This window comes from Kogia breviceps, chromosome 12 (genome assembly GCF_026419965.1).
Source record: "Kogia breviceps isolate mKogBre1 chromosome 12, mKogBre1 haplotype 1, whole genome shotgun sequence".
NCBI classification, from domain to species: domain Eukaryota; kingdom Metazoa; phylum Chordata; class Mammalia; order Artiodactyla; family Physeteridae; genus Kogia; species Kogia breviceps.
Window position 1 is genome coordinate 93,461,730 of NC_081321.1, and position 13,111 is coordinate 93,474,840.

The 13,111-nt window shown below is 52.0% G+C and overlaps 1 protein-coding gene across 13 annotated transcripts in view; it reads right to left on the reverse strand.

The window, feature by feature from the left end:
• PLA2G6 (phospholipase A2 group VI) overlaps positions 1-13,111 on the reverse strand; it is a 77,100-nt gene that overhangs the window by 38,110 nt on the left and 25,879 nt on the right. For 5 of the 13 annotated variants that reach the window (XM_059080541.2, XM_067010198.1, XM_067010194.1 and 2 more), the window contains exons 4-5: positions 12,804-13,036; positions 4,133-4,521 (exon numbers count right to left, since the gene is read on the reverse strand). In XM_059080541.2, the coding sequence (XP_058936524.1) occupies positions 4,133-4,431 (299 nt within the window). In that variant the 5' untranslated portion in view covers positions 4,432-4,521; positions 12,804-13,036. Of the gene's footprint in view, positions 1-4,132; positions 4,522-4,920; positions 5,007-8,177; positions 8,198-12,803; positions 13,037-13,111 lie in introns of those variants that run through there. The other 8 variants (XM_067010203.1, XM_067010205.1, XM_067010200.1 and 5 more) reach the window with 6 other exon arrangements.

Sequence of the window (13,111 nt, forward strand, 5' to 3'; positions counted from 1 at the left end):
ATTCTTCCAGACATTTAAGAAAGTAGTAATATCAATCTTAAACAATTTTCAGAAAATAGGAGAAGGATTACTTCTCAACTTTTTTTATGCAGCCAGCTAAAGCTGACACCAAAACCTGATAAGAATGTTTTTTAAAAAGAAAATTACGGGATAATATCTCTCATAAACATAGTGCTGAAAATCCTAAACAAATATTTGATTTAATCTAGCAATTTACAAAAGTGATGCTACATCATGACAAGGAGAGACTTATTCCCAGAATATATGGCTGCATTAACGTTTCAAAACCAACCAATCACCCATTCAATGTATAATTCACCACACTGACAAAATAAAGGAGAAACTAACGAGTTAATAAATGCAAATCTCATTTGTTTCAGTATGAGCATTTGATAATATACAACACCCATTCATGAATTTTTAAAAAAGAAAGCTCTTAAGAAAACTGAGAATAAAAAGGAATATCCTTAATGCAACAGAGGGTATCTGCAAAAAACTTAGAACAAACATCATGCTTAACGGTAGGATGCTGAAGCTTTCCCTTTTGAGACAGGAATGAGATAAGGATGCACCATTTTACTCGTCATTCTTACCAGTGCAGTACGGCAAGAAAAATAAATAAAATGTATAAGGATTGGAAAGGAAGAAGCAAAAACTGTCATTATGTTCATGATGATATGATTATGTTCTCAGAAAATCCAAAAAGTCCTACAGATAAATTATTAGAACTAATAAATGAGTTTAGCAAGTTTGCTGAATACAAGATGAATATACAAAAGATCAACTGCCTGGCTATATAGAACAACAAACAGGTAGAAAATTAAACTTTAATAAGTATCATTTATTATAACATCAAAACATGTCAAACACTAGGAATGAATCTAACCAAATATGTCCAAAACGAATGTGCAGAAAACTACAAAGAATTACTGAGAGAAATTAAAGAAAACCTAAATAAGTGGGAGGGTATTTCAGGTTTATAGTCTGGAAGACTAGACAGTATTAAGTTGTCAATTCTTACTAAACTGATCTATAGAGTCAGTGCAATACCAATCTTAAATCTCAAGAGCAGAGGTTTTGTTTCTTTCTTTCTTTGCTTGTTGGTTTTGTGGGTGGAACTTCTTTGTCCCATAAAAATGCAAAGAGTTGAGAATAGCCAAAATAATCTTGAAGAAGAAGGAGTGAGAACTTGTTCTACCACATATCAAGATTTATTATGAACTTACAAGACAGCACTGTATTGGTGCAAGAAAAAAATAGAACACTGACTAGAAACGAATCCATTCCTACAGGGAGGGACACCTGGATTTATGTCCAATGGCATTCTAGAGCAGTGGAAAAGAACAGTTTGCGATAAAAGGTCCTGGGAAAACTGAATCTCCAGCTGAAAAACAAGAAAAAGAAACTTGAGTCCTATTTCGCACCATACATTAAAAAAAAAAAAAATTCCAGGTAGATTATCAACCTAGTTGTAAAAGCAAAACAATAAAGCTTCTAGAAGATAATACAGAAAAATATCCGACTTCCCTGGTGGCACAGTGGTTAAGAATCCGCCTGTTAGTGGAGGGGACACGGGTTAGAGCCCTGGTCCGGGAAGATCTCACATGCCGCATGCAACTAAGCCCGTGCACCGCAGCTACTGAGCCTGCACTCTAGAGCCCACGAGCCACAACTACTGAGCCCGTGTGCCACAACTACTGAAGCCTGCGTGCCTAGAGCCCGTGCTCCACAAGAGAGGCCACCGCAACGAGAAGCCTGCGCACCACAAGGAAGAGTAGGCCCCGCTCGCCGCAACTAGAGAAAAGCCCGCGCGAAGCAACGAAGACCCAACGCAGCCAAAAATAAATAAATAAGTAAATAAAAAGATACATGCACCCCAATGTTCATGGCAACATTATTTACAATTGCTAAGATATGGAAGCAACCTAAGCATCCATCAACAGATGAATGGATGAAGAAGACGTGGTACATTCCATGCAATGGAACACTGGCTCAGACCCAGGCCCTGTCCTTCCAGAGCTCTGTGGTCTGGTGGGGGAGACAGATGTGCAAACAGACATGTGGCAATCCGTGGCAAGAGGGCCGGACAAAGGTACAGACACTGCTGAGGGAGAACAGAGGGGTGAGCACAGGCTCACAGAGCAGGGACACATGAGTTGCAGGCCAAGGAGTGCGGGAAGAGCATTCTTAGCAGATGGAAAAACAAGGGCAAAGAAAACGTGTGAAGAGTGAAGGTCTGTCCGGGGAACACGAGTCTGACACAAGCCCATGTACCCCACATTTACCCCACTGAATGCCGGGTCCTGATCCACCTTTTCTGGCTACTGCCTGAGCCCCTGGAGGGCAGAGACCTGCCGCCGGTGGAGATGGGCTGTGGGCTGGATAAACAGTGAACGGGCAAACCTTAGGGTGTGCGTCCAGGCAAAGTCCCAGCACAGAGGGCCTCAAAAGTCAGTCCCCTTTCGAGAAGCAAAGATCATGTGTCACACACGCTTTGATCATTCCTCCCAGGATTCCTGGGAAGTGCAGCCGTGCTTCTGCTGAGATACCAGCGAGCGGCTGGCGGGGTTCGTCAAACAGCATATGTCACAAATCAGTGTCAGCAGTAAATGTTTAACTCGTACCAGGAAGAGGAGTATGGACGTTGTCACAGTGTACACAGCGGTGCTACAGGTGACCACCACGGGGCTCACCCCAGAAGAGCCAGGCGCCTGGACCATATGTCAGGCTGGGGGCCCAGGATGGGCCCAGCTCATCACACTGCAAAGCGGCCCGCCTGGAGGAAAAGGAAGAGGTGGGCTCTGGAGCCAGGATGTCTGTACCCCAGCTCTGCTATGAGTGGCTTTGTGACCTCAGGCAAGTTACGTAACTTCTTTGAGCTTTGTTTCCTCCTCTGTAAGAAGGGGTCAATAATAGCCCTACCTCTGGGGACTGTGGTGAGGACAGAGGGAGCTAACAGGTAGACCAGCGCCTCACATGCACTAATATAACGCGGTACTATCATTGCTGCCGTCTGTACCAGCCAGCATCCAACTCTCCACCCACAGGGGTGTCGTGGGACTCCCAGGCCTTAGGGAATGAAACCTGAGGATTCGGAAGACCCTGATTCCCTCCCCCAACCTGAAGCTCTGCAGTTACAGAACAATAGGAGCAACTCTACCCAGAGGCTGGAAGCAGGACCCTGACACCTCCATCCAACACACTTAAGTACTTTGCGGACAAAGCCCTCCAGGCAAGTAAAGGAGGAGACTTAAAAGGCAGAACCTCGGCCCCCTGAAGAGGAAGTCCAGCACACCAAGCCTTCTCTCCACAAAGCGCAGGGTGTTCGGAGCAGTGGGGAACCCCCCACGATGACCACCCCCAGTGAAAAGCCCCAGGCTCTGGCACGGTGCCCCCATCCCCCCAACAGCCCTGCTCCCAGGCCTCCGCATCACCATATCTGCAGCTCTTCAGAACCTCTGCCCTAGCCTCCCACCCTCCAACCTCCATCCCTGCCTCCCAGCTCACTCCCTGGACGACAGGACAGCCAGATGGGTGAACGAATGAACAAGGACCATCAGCACTAATCCAACTCAGCCCGTCTGCCAAGCTCCCCTGGACCCTGCATTTGGGGTCCTTGGTCACTCTTCTCCCCTTTTCCCAACCCGCCCTGTAGCTGCTCAGTTCCCTCAGCCCTGTCCTGGATCCCTACACGTTCCTCTAGCCCACGGACGGGGGCCCAGCTGTCCACCCCTTCCAGGCTCCCCTGAACAAACCTCGGCCAACCAGCCCCTACAAGGACAGTCACGCCTTAAGGACCCAGGGCTACAGGTGATCCCTGGGCCTTCCCCGATTGGACCTTCTCGGCTTCCCCATCCTCCCTCCCTCCCTCCCTCGATCTGTATGGGTCAAGCCTCGAGGCAGGCCACAGTCCTCCAGCCCCAGCCCCTGCTGCAGGGACCCTGGTGGGCCGGAAGGTGTCGAGTCCAGGAAGCCCCTCCCTCCGTTCTAAAAGCAGCCCCACCCCCAACAGACCCCTCAGATGTCAACCTGAAGAAGCTGCTCTCGGCCAAGGGACCTCCAGGCTGAGACCTGGGAGGAGTCAAAGGAGAGAAGTGGGGGGGGAGGGGGGCGGCAACGGACCATCACCCACCGGAATCCACTCTGTGCGTTCCTGGGGTTGACCAGGATGCAGTCCCACGTGCGACTGGAGGCGTTCTGGAACAGAATCAGCTGCCTTTCTTCCCGGACCCGGCCGCTCGAGCTGTAGTCCGCCACGGCCACCTCCTTCACCCGGAATGGGTTGGAGAACAAGTTGGTGACGCTGCTGAGGGTGTTGACCAGGCGGCCAAAGAACTGCATCCTCCGTGGGGCCGGCGGGGAGGCCCCGCCACCTTCCCCCTCAGTCTGGAAGAAAACGGGGTCTCTGGTCAGCCGGGCTCGGTCTCCCATGCCCACCTCACCACGCACGGTGGTTTCCTGCACGGGCACCCAGGTGGCTCCCCACCAGCACTGCTCCCCGGATTCTGGGCCTGGAGGGAGCTGGAAAGGAGGGGAAAGAAAGAGAAACAGCACTGAGTGGGAGGGAAGAAGGGTTGATGAGAAGTTCCAGGGCGGCCACTGTGAACAGGTGACCAGCACTGTCCTGGCCCCCTGACCCAGTTTCCCCAAAAGAGACTCAGTTTTCTCATCTGCAGCACGGGGCTGCTGTGATCAAAGGAGATGGCAGACGTGAACTCACGTGACGGGCGACACTGCCCTGTGCAAATGGGGTGTTCTCACCCCGTAAAGTATGGAGTCGACTTTTGGGAACTCAAAGAGCTTAGCACTGGTCATTTGAATTCCACAAACAAAACCAGTGTCCCCTCTCTACTGGATGCCACAACGGGACCAGAGTCGTCTCACACTCCATCGGGGGCACTTGTCTAAAACCTTTGGTACCTGCTACCACGGACTCCCCGAAGAGCTCTGAGAGAACGCAAGAGCAAGCTCCTCGCAAATGAGCATGAACGTAAAGACTTCGAAACAGTGACAGGGGTTTGGGTGGAAATTTTGTTTCCTACCCACAGGATCACAGTTCCTGCTGTGGAAACTGTCCCCAGTTTGGATGACAGAATCAGATGTCTTGTTATTTCCTGGATTCCCAGAAAGCACACTACCTTCCTCAGGCAGTGCCACCAAAGCTGCATGACAATTGGCTGGAGGCCACCCCTGCCTCTGTGCCAGGATGTCACCTGCCGAAAGAGCAGGTCAGTTGCAGGACAGAGCATGGGAGTGTGGGCACCGTGGGAGAGAGTGGACAGGTGAGTGGATACGAGTCATACCCTGGCCTATGGGTGGATGAAAGGAAAAGCAAAAGGCCTACAAAGAATCATCTAAAAAGGCAGTAAGGGTCAACAATAATCATCACATCAGGAGACACTTACTAAGCACTTACTAGGTAGTAGGCCCTGAGCTAAGCACTGCACGTAATTGTCTCATTTAATTCTCACACGCTGTATGAGGCAGATGGCCAAAGCACAAAGGGTAGCTTGGGAGCAAAACTGCATTCAAATCCCACCCTCCCCACTGACCAGCTGGGTGACCTTGGGCAAGTCACTAAACCTCTCGGAGTCAGTTTCCTCAACTGTAACATGGGGATCACAACAGTGCCTAACAACAGTGCCCGGCAGATAGTAACTTTCAACAAACGTCAGCCCTCCTTAGTTCCCTCACCCCCTTTTACAGATGAGGAAACTGAGGCTTAGAGAACACGACTGAAGAGCTTTGAAAACGCTGTGAAGCTTTGTAACGTCTTTCCTTTTTTGATGTGGTGCTGTGAGCAGACTGTGAGAGTCAGTTTCTCCTCCTTTAAGACGAGGACAACACTCGCCTCTCACGTGCAGTGAGGATGAAATGAGAACGTTCGTGAGGATGCTTAGACCCGTGTCAAGGTCCTTCTTTCTTGCACACTTGGGAGCTGAAGGGACAGAGGAGCTGGGTACCTGCGCCTTTCCCCACAGCCAGGGCCGAGGGGCTGGGACCCCAAGAGAAGGCATGGGACTTGATATCCGGAAAAGAACTCCCCCAAAACGGAACACACGGCAGGCACAGCAATATGCTTTATAACAACTTCTGTTTTGACACAGAAGTGGAAGCAACGTCAATACCCAGTGTTAGGGGAATTGTAAGTTATGACACGTTACCCCCAAGACGCCGTGTGGCCACTAAAGGCTGCTACTGAGAAGGCGGTGACAACTCAGGGAAGCACGTGGCGTCGTTACAGGCTCAGCGGCAATGAGTCCATGATGCTCCCCGTACTGTTCTGGGCTGCGAGCTCGGCCTGCGGAGCCACTGCCTGCCCGTCCGGTCTCTCCCCGTCGGTCCCACGCTGTCAGCTCCAAACCACACGCGATTCCAGAAAGCAATGCTGTTTCGCACCTCCTTGCCTGTCGGCATTGCTTTGTCTACCTAGAATGTCTCATTTTCTAGCTGGAAAAGTCCTGATCCTCCTGCCAGACTGTACACTTCACAGCACGAACCACACCAGGCACCTCATGTGGCTCCTTCTGGACTCCGGCCCCGTTCCAAGATCTTTACATACATTAATCATCGCACCTGCACCACCACCCTATGAAATTGTTACCATGCTTATCCTCATTCTACACATGAGACAATCAAGGAACAGAGAGGTAAAGTAACAGGCCCAAGGCCGCATGGCTAGTAGGTAGAGGAGGGAGAACTGGAGCCCAGATGGGCTAGCTCTGGAGTCTGAGCTTCGTATGGGCAGGTACTGGGTCTTTTTACTTCTACCAACTCTAACACCAGACTCGGTCCAAAGGAAGTTTGTTAAAACATAATTTAACTGAGTAAAAATTACACACAGCAAAAAAACAAAACAAACGCACAAAAGAAACTGACAGAAAACATACCAAAATACTAAGGGTAGATGAGAGTATTAGGTTTGTGGGCAAATTTTTTTTTCTTTCCCCTATTTTCCAAATGGTATAGAAAATTATTATATTTTTTAAAGAAAGCGGGAGTGTAGGCTGAGCCTCTGGGGCCTGCATCTGGGGAGTCGGGGGTGGGGGAGTGTGGGCGGGTCAGGCCTGGCTTAGAAAAGCAGCACAGAGGCTTCCCAGAGGGCAGGCCGCAGCACCGGGAGAGGCGCTCGCAGGCAGCTGGGGAGTCGGGAGCATCCAGCGGCCGCGGCCCACCTGGGTTAAGGAGGAGAGTCACCGTGAGGGTCCAGCTGGATGGAAGGCAGATGCCCCGTCCCAGAGGAGAGCCCCCCTCCTCAGGGTCCCCAGGGCTGGTGGCGAGGGTGCCCCCCCCCGCCACACACCGACAGCAGCCTGGCCCTCCTCCAGACTTCCAGGGCAGGCATGAGGATGAAATGACAGTGGAGGGAAAGTGGGACGCTGGCCACGTCGGGCACACAAACAGTGGCCACTGTCATCACGAGGTGGAAGAAAGGAAACGAAAACCCTGGGCCACGTCCTGGACCAGTCGTAACAGGCTGGCCTCATTTCTGTCCCCTTCCTCCTGTCTCTGCCACCTCTGACCCTGGGGCCCGGGTGCTTTCCGGCACAGTTGCAGGGATGGGCGCTGGGCTGGGGAGTGAGTGGCTGCCACTCGGAGCGTGGAGGGCCCCTGCGCACGCAATCCCACCCGCACCCCCTCACCCAACCCCCCTACCCATCCCCGACCCCTGCCTGGACTGTCCTCCCTGCCGTCTTCACCTGTCCCAGAGCCCGCTGTCAAGAAAGGGCTGTCAGACAGATAAATAAACCCCTTCTCATCCTTCAGGACTCAGTTTACGTGCCACCTCCTCCAAGAATCACACCGTGCGCCTCCCCTCCTCCCAGCCCTGGGCGCACGTGCATGCGCCTTCCCCCGTGCCCCACCCCGCCCAGTGCACACCCACTGACCACGTGGCCTGGGATGGTGATGCTGTATCTGCTGGCTGCGCGGAGGGGGGCCCATCCCCCCTTTATGGGTTTATCCAAGCACCTGGCATGCTGTTCCTGCCTCACAGTGGGCATAACATACATGTTCGGTGAATGAATGAGAACAAATGAATGAACCAACTGGGGGCCCCGGGGGGCCAGCACCTCTGAGCCACCCCTCCCTCCTCTCTTCACCCTGTGCGGTGGCAACACACCACATGTCCCATTCCTCACCCGCTCTGACCACAACAGAAATGCCCAGGCGCTCACCCCAGCACAGGGCATCGTTTACGGGGCACCCGCTGGGCTTTGATCTAGAAAACTCGGTGCTTGAAGCTGAGCTCATGCATACTCCAGACAGGGAAACTCGTCAAGCTCGCTGCTGGACCAGAGGGGCAGGGTGGCCGCTCGGGAGGTGCGTGCCAGGACAGCCGGGCCAGGTGGCTGACCTCACGGCACGGGCCACATGGGGAATTCTGTAAGCACACACAGAACTGCCTGAGTCGGAAATCAGGCTTTGTGAGCCCCAGCTGCTTACGACAGGCTGTCCCATGATCGGAACGAGTGGCACAGGACAGCCTCCGGGGCAGCCGACGTCACCCCCGTGCCCTGTCCTGGCAGGACGGGCTGAGAACACAGAGCACTCCGCCTGCCCTGACCCCCGCGGACTTCCTTCCTGCAGCCCCTGCCATCTGCACCCCCAGTCCCGAGCGCGTCACTGCACGCTGGCCCACGGCACATCCTCTCACAAGGCCCCCTCGCTTTCTGGCTGGCAGGGGGTTCTCACATCTGTTGGCTGCCCCAAAGCTCACAAATGCCCATGAGACAGGGACAGTGCGATCGCTATCCCTGTTTGGCAAACGGGGAAACGAGGCCCAGAGAGAGGAAACGGAAGGTGCTGCCTTGTGACTGGACTCACGCCTTCTTCCTCGGACTCCTGACAGCACTAGGCAGAGAGCCTACCTGCACGGAGCACGCAGGCGCTCAGTTAGTGCACGAGGAAAGACAGGGTAAATGTAGGCGTCAGGTGAAATGTCATTTCTACCTCTCATCCGAGCGCCGGGGCCTCCAAGGCTGCCTCCAAACAAAATATCCCTGCAAATGTTCACCCTGACCCCAGCTCTTCCCAGACTCTTCCCTAAGCCGTCGAGGGATGGGGGAGGGCTGGCTCCTGTCACCTCGCACCCCACGACACTGCCCCATTCATCCAGCACCCACTGCGCACCAGATGCTTCACCAAGTTTGGGGGTAATGATCATATTTATTCCTCAAAACACTCAGAAGAGAAGGCATACTTCTCCCCATGTTACACACAGGGAACTGAGGCACAGGAGGTACTGTAACTTGCCAGGATCTCAACCCAATTAGTTGGAATCCAGAGCCCCAGATCGTAATCCTCAAGCTGCCTTCAGGAGAAATCCCGAACGGAACGTGGCTGAGTGAGGCTCGGTGTGCAGACCCCTGTGTTGCCAAAAGCCAAGGCGCTCATGGAACAGTGCACTGCCATTCATATGAGCCAGAGCAAAATGGCCTTTCCAAAAAGGAAAAGGTGTCTCTTTCACCCACTTTGTTTGGCTGGACCACAGCTGGAAGCAAACCGCCCAGAACTGCTGCTGGAGTTCCCCAGCACGGGAGACCCCGGTGACTTTAGGACGTTTTTGGGCTGGTGGCATGATACAGGGTGACCATTTTACGATTCACTCTACAAATATTCATCAAGGACCGATTCTGTGGCAGGCACTGTTACAACTGCTGAGAACACACTAGTGAACAAAACAGATAAAATCCCTGCCCTCCTAGAACTTCTATTTTAGAGGGGGCTATAATAAAGAAGATAAACAGGCAAAATAAAGACATAGTTTCGGGGCTTCCCTGGTGGCGCAGTGGTTGAGAATCCGCCTGCTGATGCGGGGGTCATGGGTTCGTGCCCCGGTCCGGGAAGATCCCACATGCCGCAGAGCGGCTGGGCCCGTGAGCCATGGCCGCTGAGCCTGCGCGTCTGGAGCCTGTGCTCCGCAACGGAAGAGGCCACGACAGTGAGAGGCCCGCGTACCACAAGGTTTAAAAAAAAAAAAAAAAAGACATAGTTTCAGAATGCTGATTAGATGCCAAGGAGAAAAATAAATGAAAGAAAGGAGATAGGAAGTGTCCATGTGGAGATTAAAATTTTAGATAGGGTGAACAAGTCCTCACCAAGAACTTGACCTTGAATAAAGACTTAAAAGAAATGAGGGCAAAAGTCATACGGGTATGTAGGTGAAGAGTTTTCCAAGCAGAGGGAAGAGCATGTGCAAAGGCCCTGGGGCTGGACCATACCTGGTGAGTTCCAGGAACAGCAAGGAAGCCAGTAAGGTCAGAGAGGTAACAGGGAGCCAGGCAGGTACATTGAGAGGAGAAGCTATTATAGGGCTTGGAGCAAAGGAGTGATATTAACTCTGGCTGGATGCGGGGTGTAAAGAGGCATCAAGGACAATCTCACAGGTCTTCCCTGGTGGCGCAATGGTTAAGAATCCACCTGCCAATGCAGGGGACATGGGTTTGAGTCCTGGTCCGAGAAGATCCCACATGCCACAGAGCAACTGAGCCCGTGCGCCACAACTACTGAAGTCCGCACCTATAGTCCATGCTCTGCCAGAAGAGAAGCCATCGCGATGAGTAGCCCCTGCTCGCCACAACTAGAGAAAGCCCACACGCAGAAATGAAGACCCAACACAACCATAACTAAATAAATAAATGTATTTTTAAAAAAAGGATAATCTCACAGCTTGAGCCAGAGCAACCGAAAGAAGAATACTGCCATTTCCTAAAGATGGGAAAGTGTGTATGAAGGACATATTTTCGTAGAGGGTGAGGGAAGGGATGAAGGGGATGGATATCAGGTGCTTAATTCTAAGTACTTTAAGTTTGAAATTCCTAAGTTTGAGATGTTGAGGGAGCAAATATGTGTGTGTCTATCATTCAGCAGAAATGTCTGGACTGGACTGGAGATATAAATTCGGAAGTTGGAGTCAGAGTAGAGATGGTACTTAAAGCTATGTCACTGGATGAGATCACCAAAAAAAAAGGAGGATGGACAAAAAAAGAGAAGAGGCATTTAAGGCATGGCCCTATCAAAATGCTCTCCCAGGAGCCACATTCTATAAAGTGAAGCTTGTAACACAAGACCTCCCCTTCACTACAGCCCCTACCTCCTCCCACACACCCAGTACATACGTGCAGACACACACACACCACATTTAAATTTCTCCTTCCTTTATCTCTTGGTGATGTCATTCTGCTGAGTGAGAAGGAAATTCCCTTTTGAGGATACTGTCATTTAATAAGAAAGTAACCACAGAAGGGAAAAAGTGCCCTGGGCACTGAGACAACAGTAGTGACCCTTACAGAGCAGAGCAATCCCACCACAGGCTCTGGTGTTATAAAGTACTCTCTTCAGATTCTAGCTCCAACCACATCAGTTGGTGTGAACTCAGGCAACTCAACTGCCCTCTCTTCCTTACTGTGTTAAATGGGAGTAACATTGGCTATGAAGGTAGCCTAGAACATAGCAAACAGTCCACTAATATTTGTGAAATAAATGAGGAATGAATGAGTAAATGGTAAGAATAACATATAAAAGAGTCTGACTCATAGCTGATGGTCAGTAAATCTGCCAAATGCTAAATGCAAGACTTGTCTTTTCCTCCTTGATTTTTCATTGTATCCCTTTCCCTTTTCTACCAATGACACGATAGCAAACCCAGGCATTTATACAGGGCCATGCTGGTTACAAAGCTTTGCCTTCTACATTTTCTCAAATTTTGAACCTCATGGCAGCCTCAGGAGGGCAGGAAATACAATCCCCCTGTCACAGATGAGGAAACTGAGACTCAGACAGGAAATGGCCTACAAACTCCAGGAAAATTTTAAAGCAGAGACAATAACAAAAACACTGCATTCAGCCCAAGGGTGGAGCATCTGTGGTGCCAAATCAAACTTGCCTGACATCCTGTTGGGTGGGTAAGAGGGCAGGTTAAGGGAAAGACTCAGAAGTTTAGGGGAAGGGAAGGTATGTGAGGTCGTGTGAGTAGTCCATACAAAAAATGAGCATTAAAAAAAAAATGAGCATAGATCCCTGAGCCCTGTGCCCTCCCTGTCCCACACCCACCGGCCTGCCCGTTCCAGTCACATGGTCACAAGGGTCACACACTTCCTGTCACCAGCTTCCAGGCCATCGGTGGGAGCAGGGGGTGGACACAGGATTGGCGGATTGGGAGACTCTGGGGTGACTAGGCTATGGGAAAGGAGGGAGCATGGGGGGCATAGGCACAGATGAAATCTGGAGGCACCTGGGAGACAAGAAGCAGGGAGTTAGAAATGGGGAAGAGTGATGGAGAACAGGGCAGACATATGGAGAGACACAGAAGACAGAGATGCAGTGGGGGAATCGGGTGGGAACACACAGAGGAGGAAAAATCGGGAGCACTTAGAAAGGCACAGGAAGAAAGTTGGGAACAACGAATGGGAACCAGAGTGAAACCTAGGGGCACTAAGAGGCACCGAGAGCTGGGGGACGACGGGAAGGGGTTGACTCAGAACGTGAGGGACGGGATAGAGGAGAGACGCACGGGGAAGAAAGAGGGGGAACCCAGGGTCGGAGGTGGGGTCCCTGAGGAAACACAAGTTAGAGATGAGACAAGAGCGGTCACAGGATGGGAGCTGGGGACGCTTGGGGTTCAAAGGGTGGAAGCTGGGGGCATTTAGGGGTCAAAAAAGGGTTAATGGAGGACATGCCTCGGAATCGGGGAACAAGAGGGAAGCCTGCGGGACGGTCGGGGTGAAGCCCAAGGAGTCTGGGGCACGGAGAAAGTTCGGGAAAGGTGCCCCTGGCCCCGCCTTCCCCGCGCCGTCACTCACCTCCGCTTACTCAGCACTTCTACTTCCTTCTACTTCCGCAAACAGACGAGCCCCGGGACACGTGACAACCCGGCCACGGCTCTCCGCCAGTCACTGAAGCCTGTGCTTCGCGAGAGGAAGGCAGGGGCGGGGCTCCGCCTTCTTCTATAACTGCCCAATGGAAGGGGCTCCCATGGCCGAGGGAGGCCGGGCTTTGGGCCGAGCCAATCCTCGGCGGCGGGGCGCGGCCACGTCTGTGCGGGGCGGAAGGTTCGCGTTACCGCTCCTTGGCAGACATGTTAATGGGGGGCAGGGGTTTCACCGTTCTC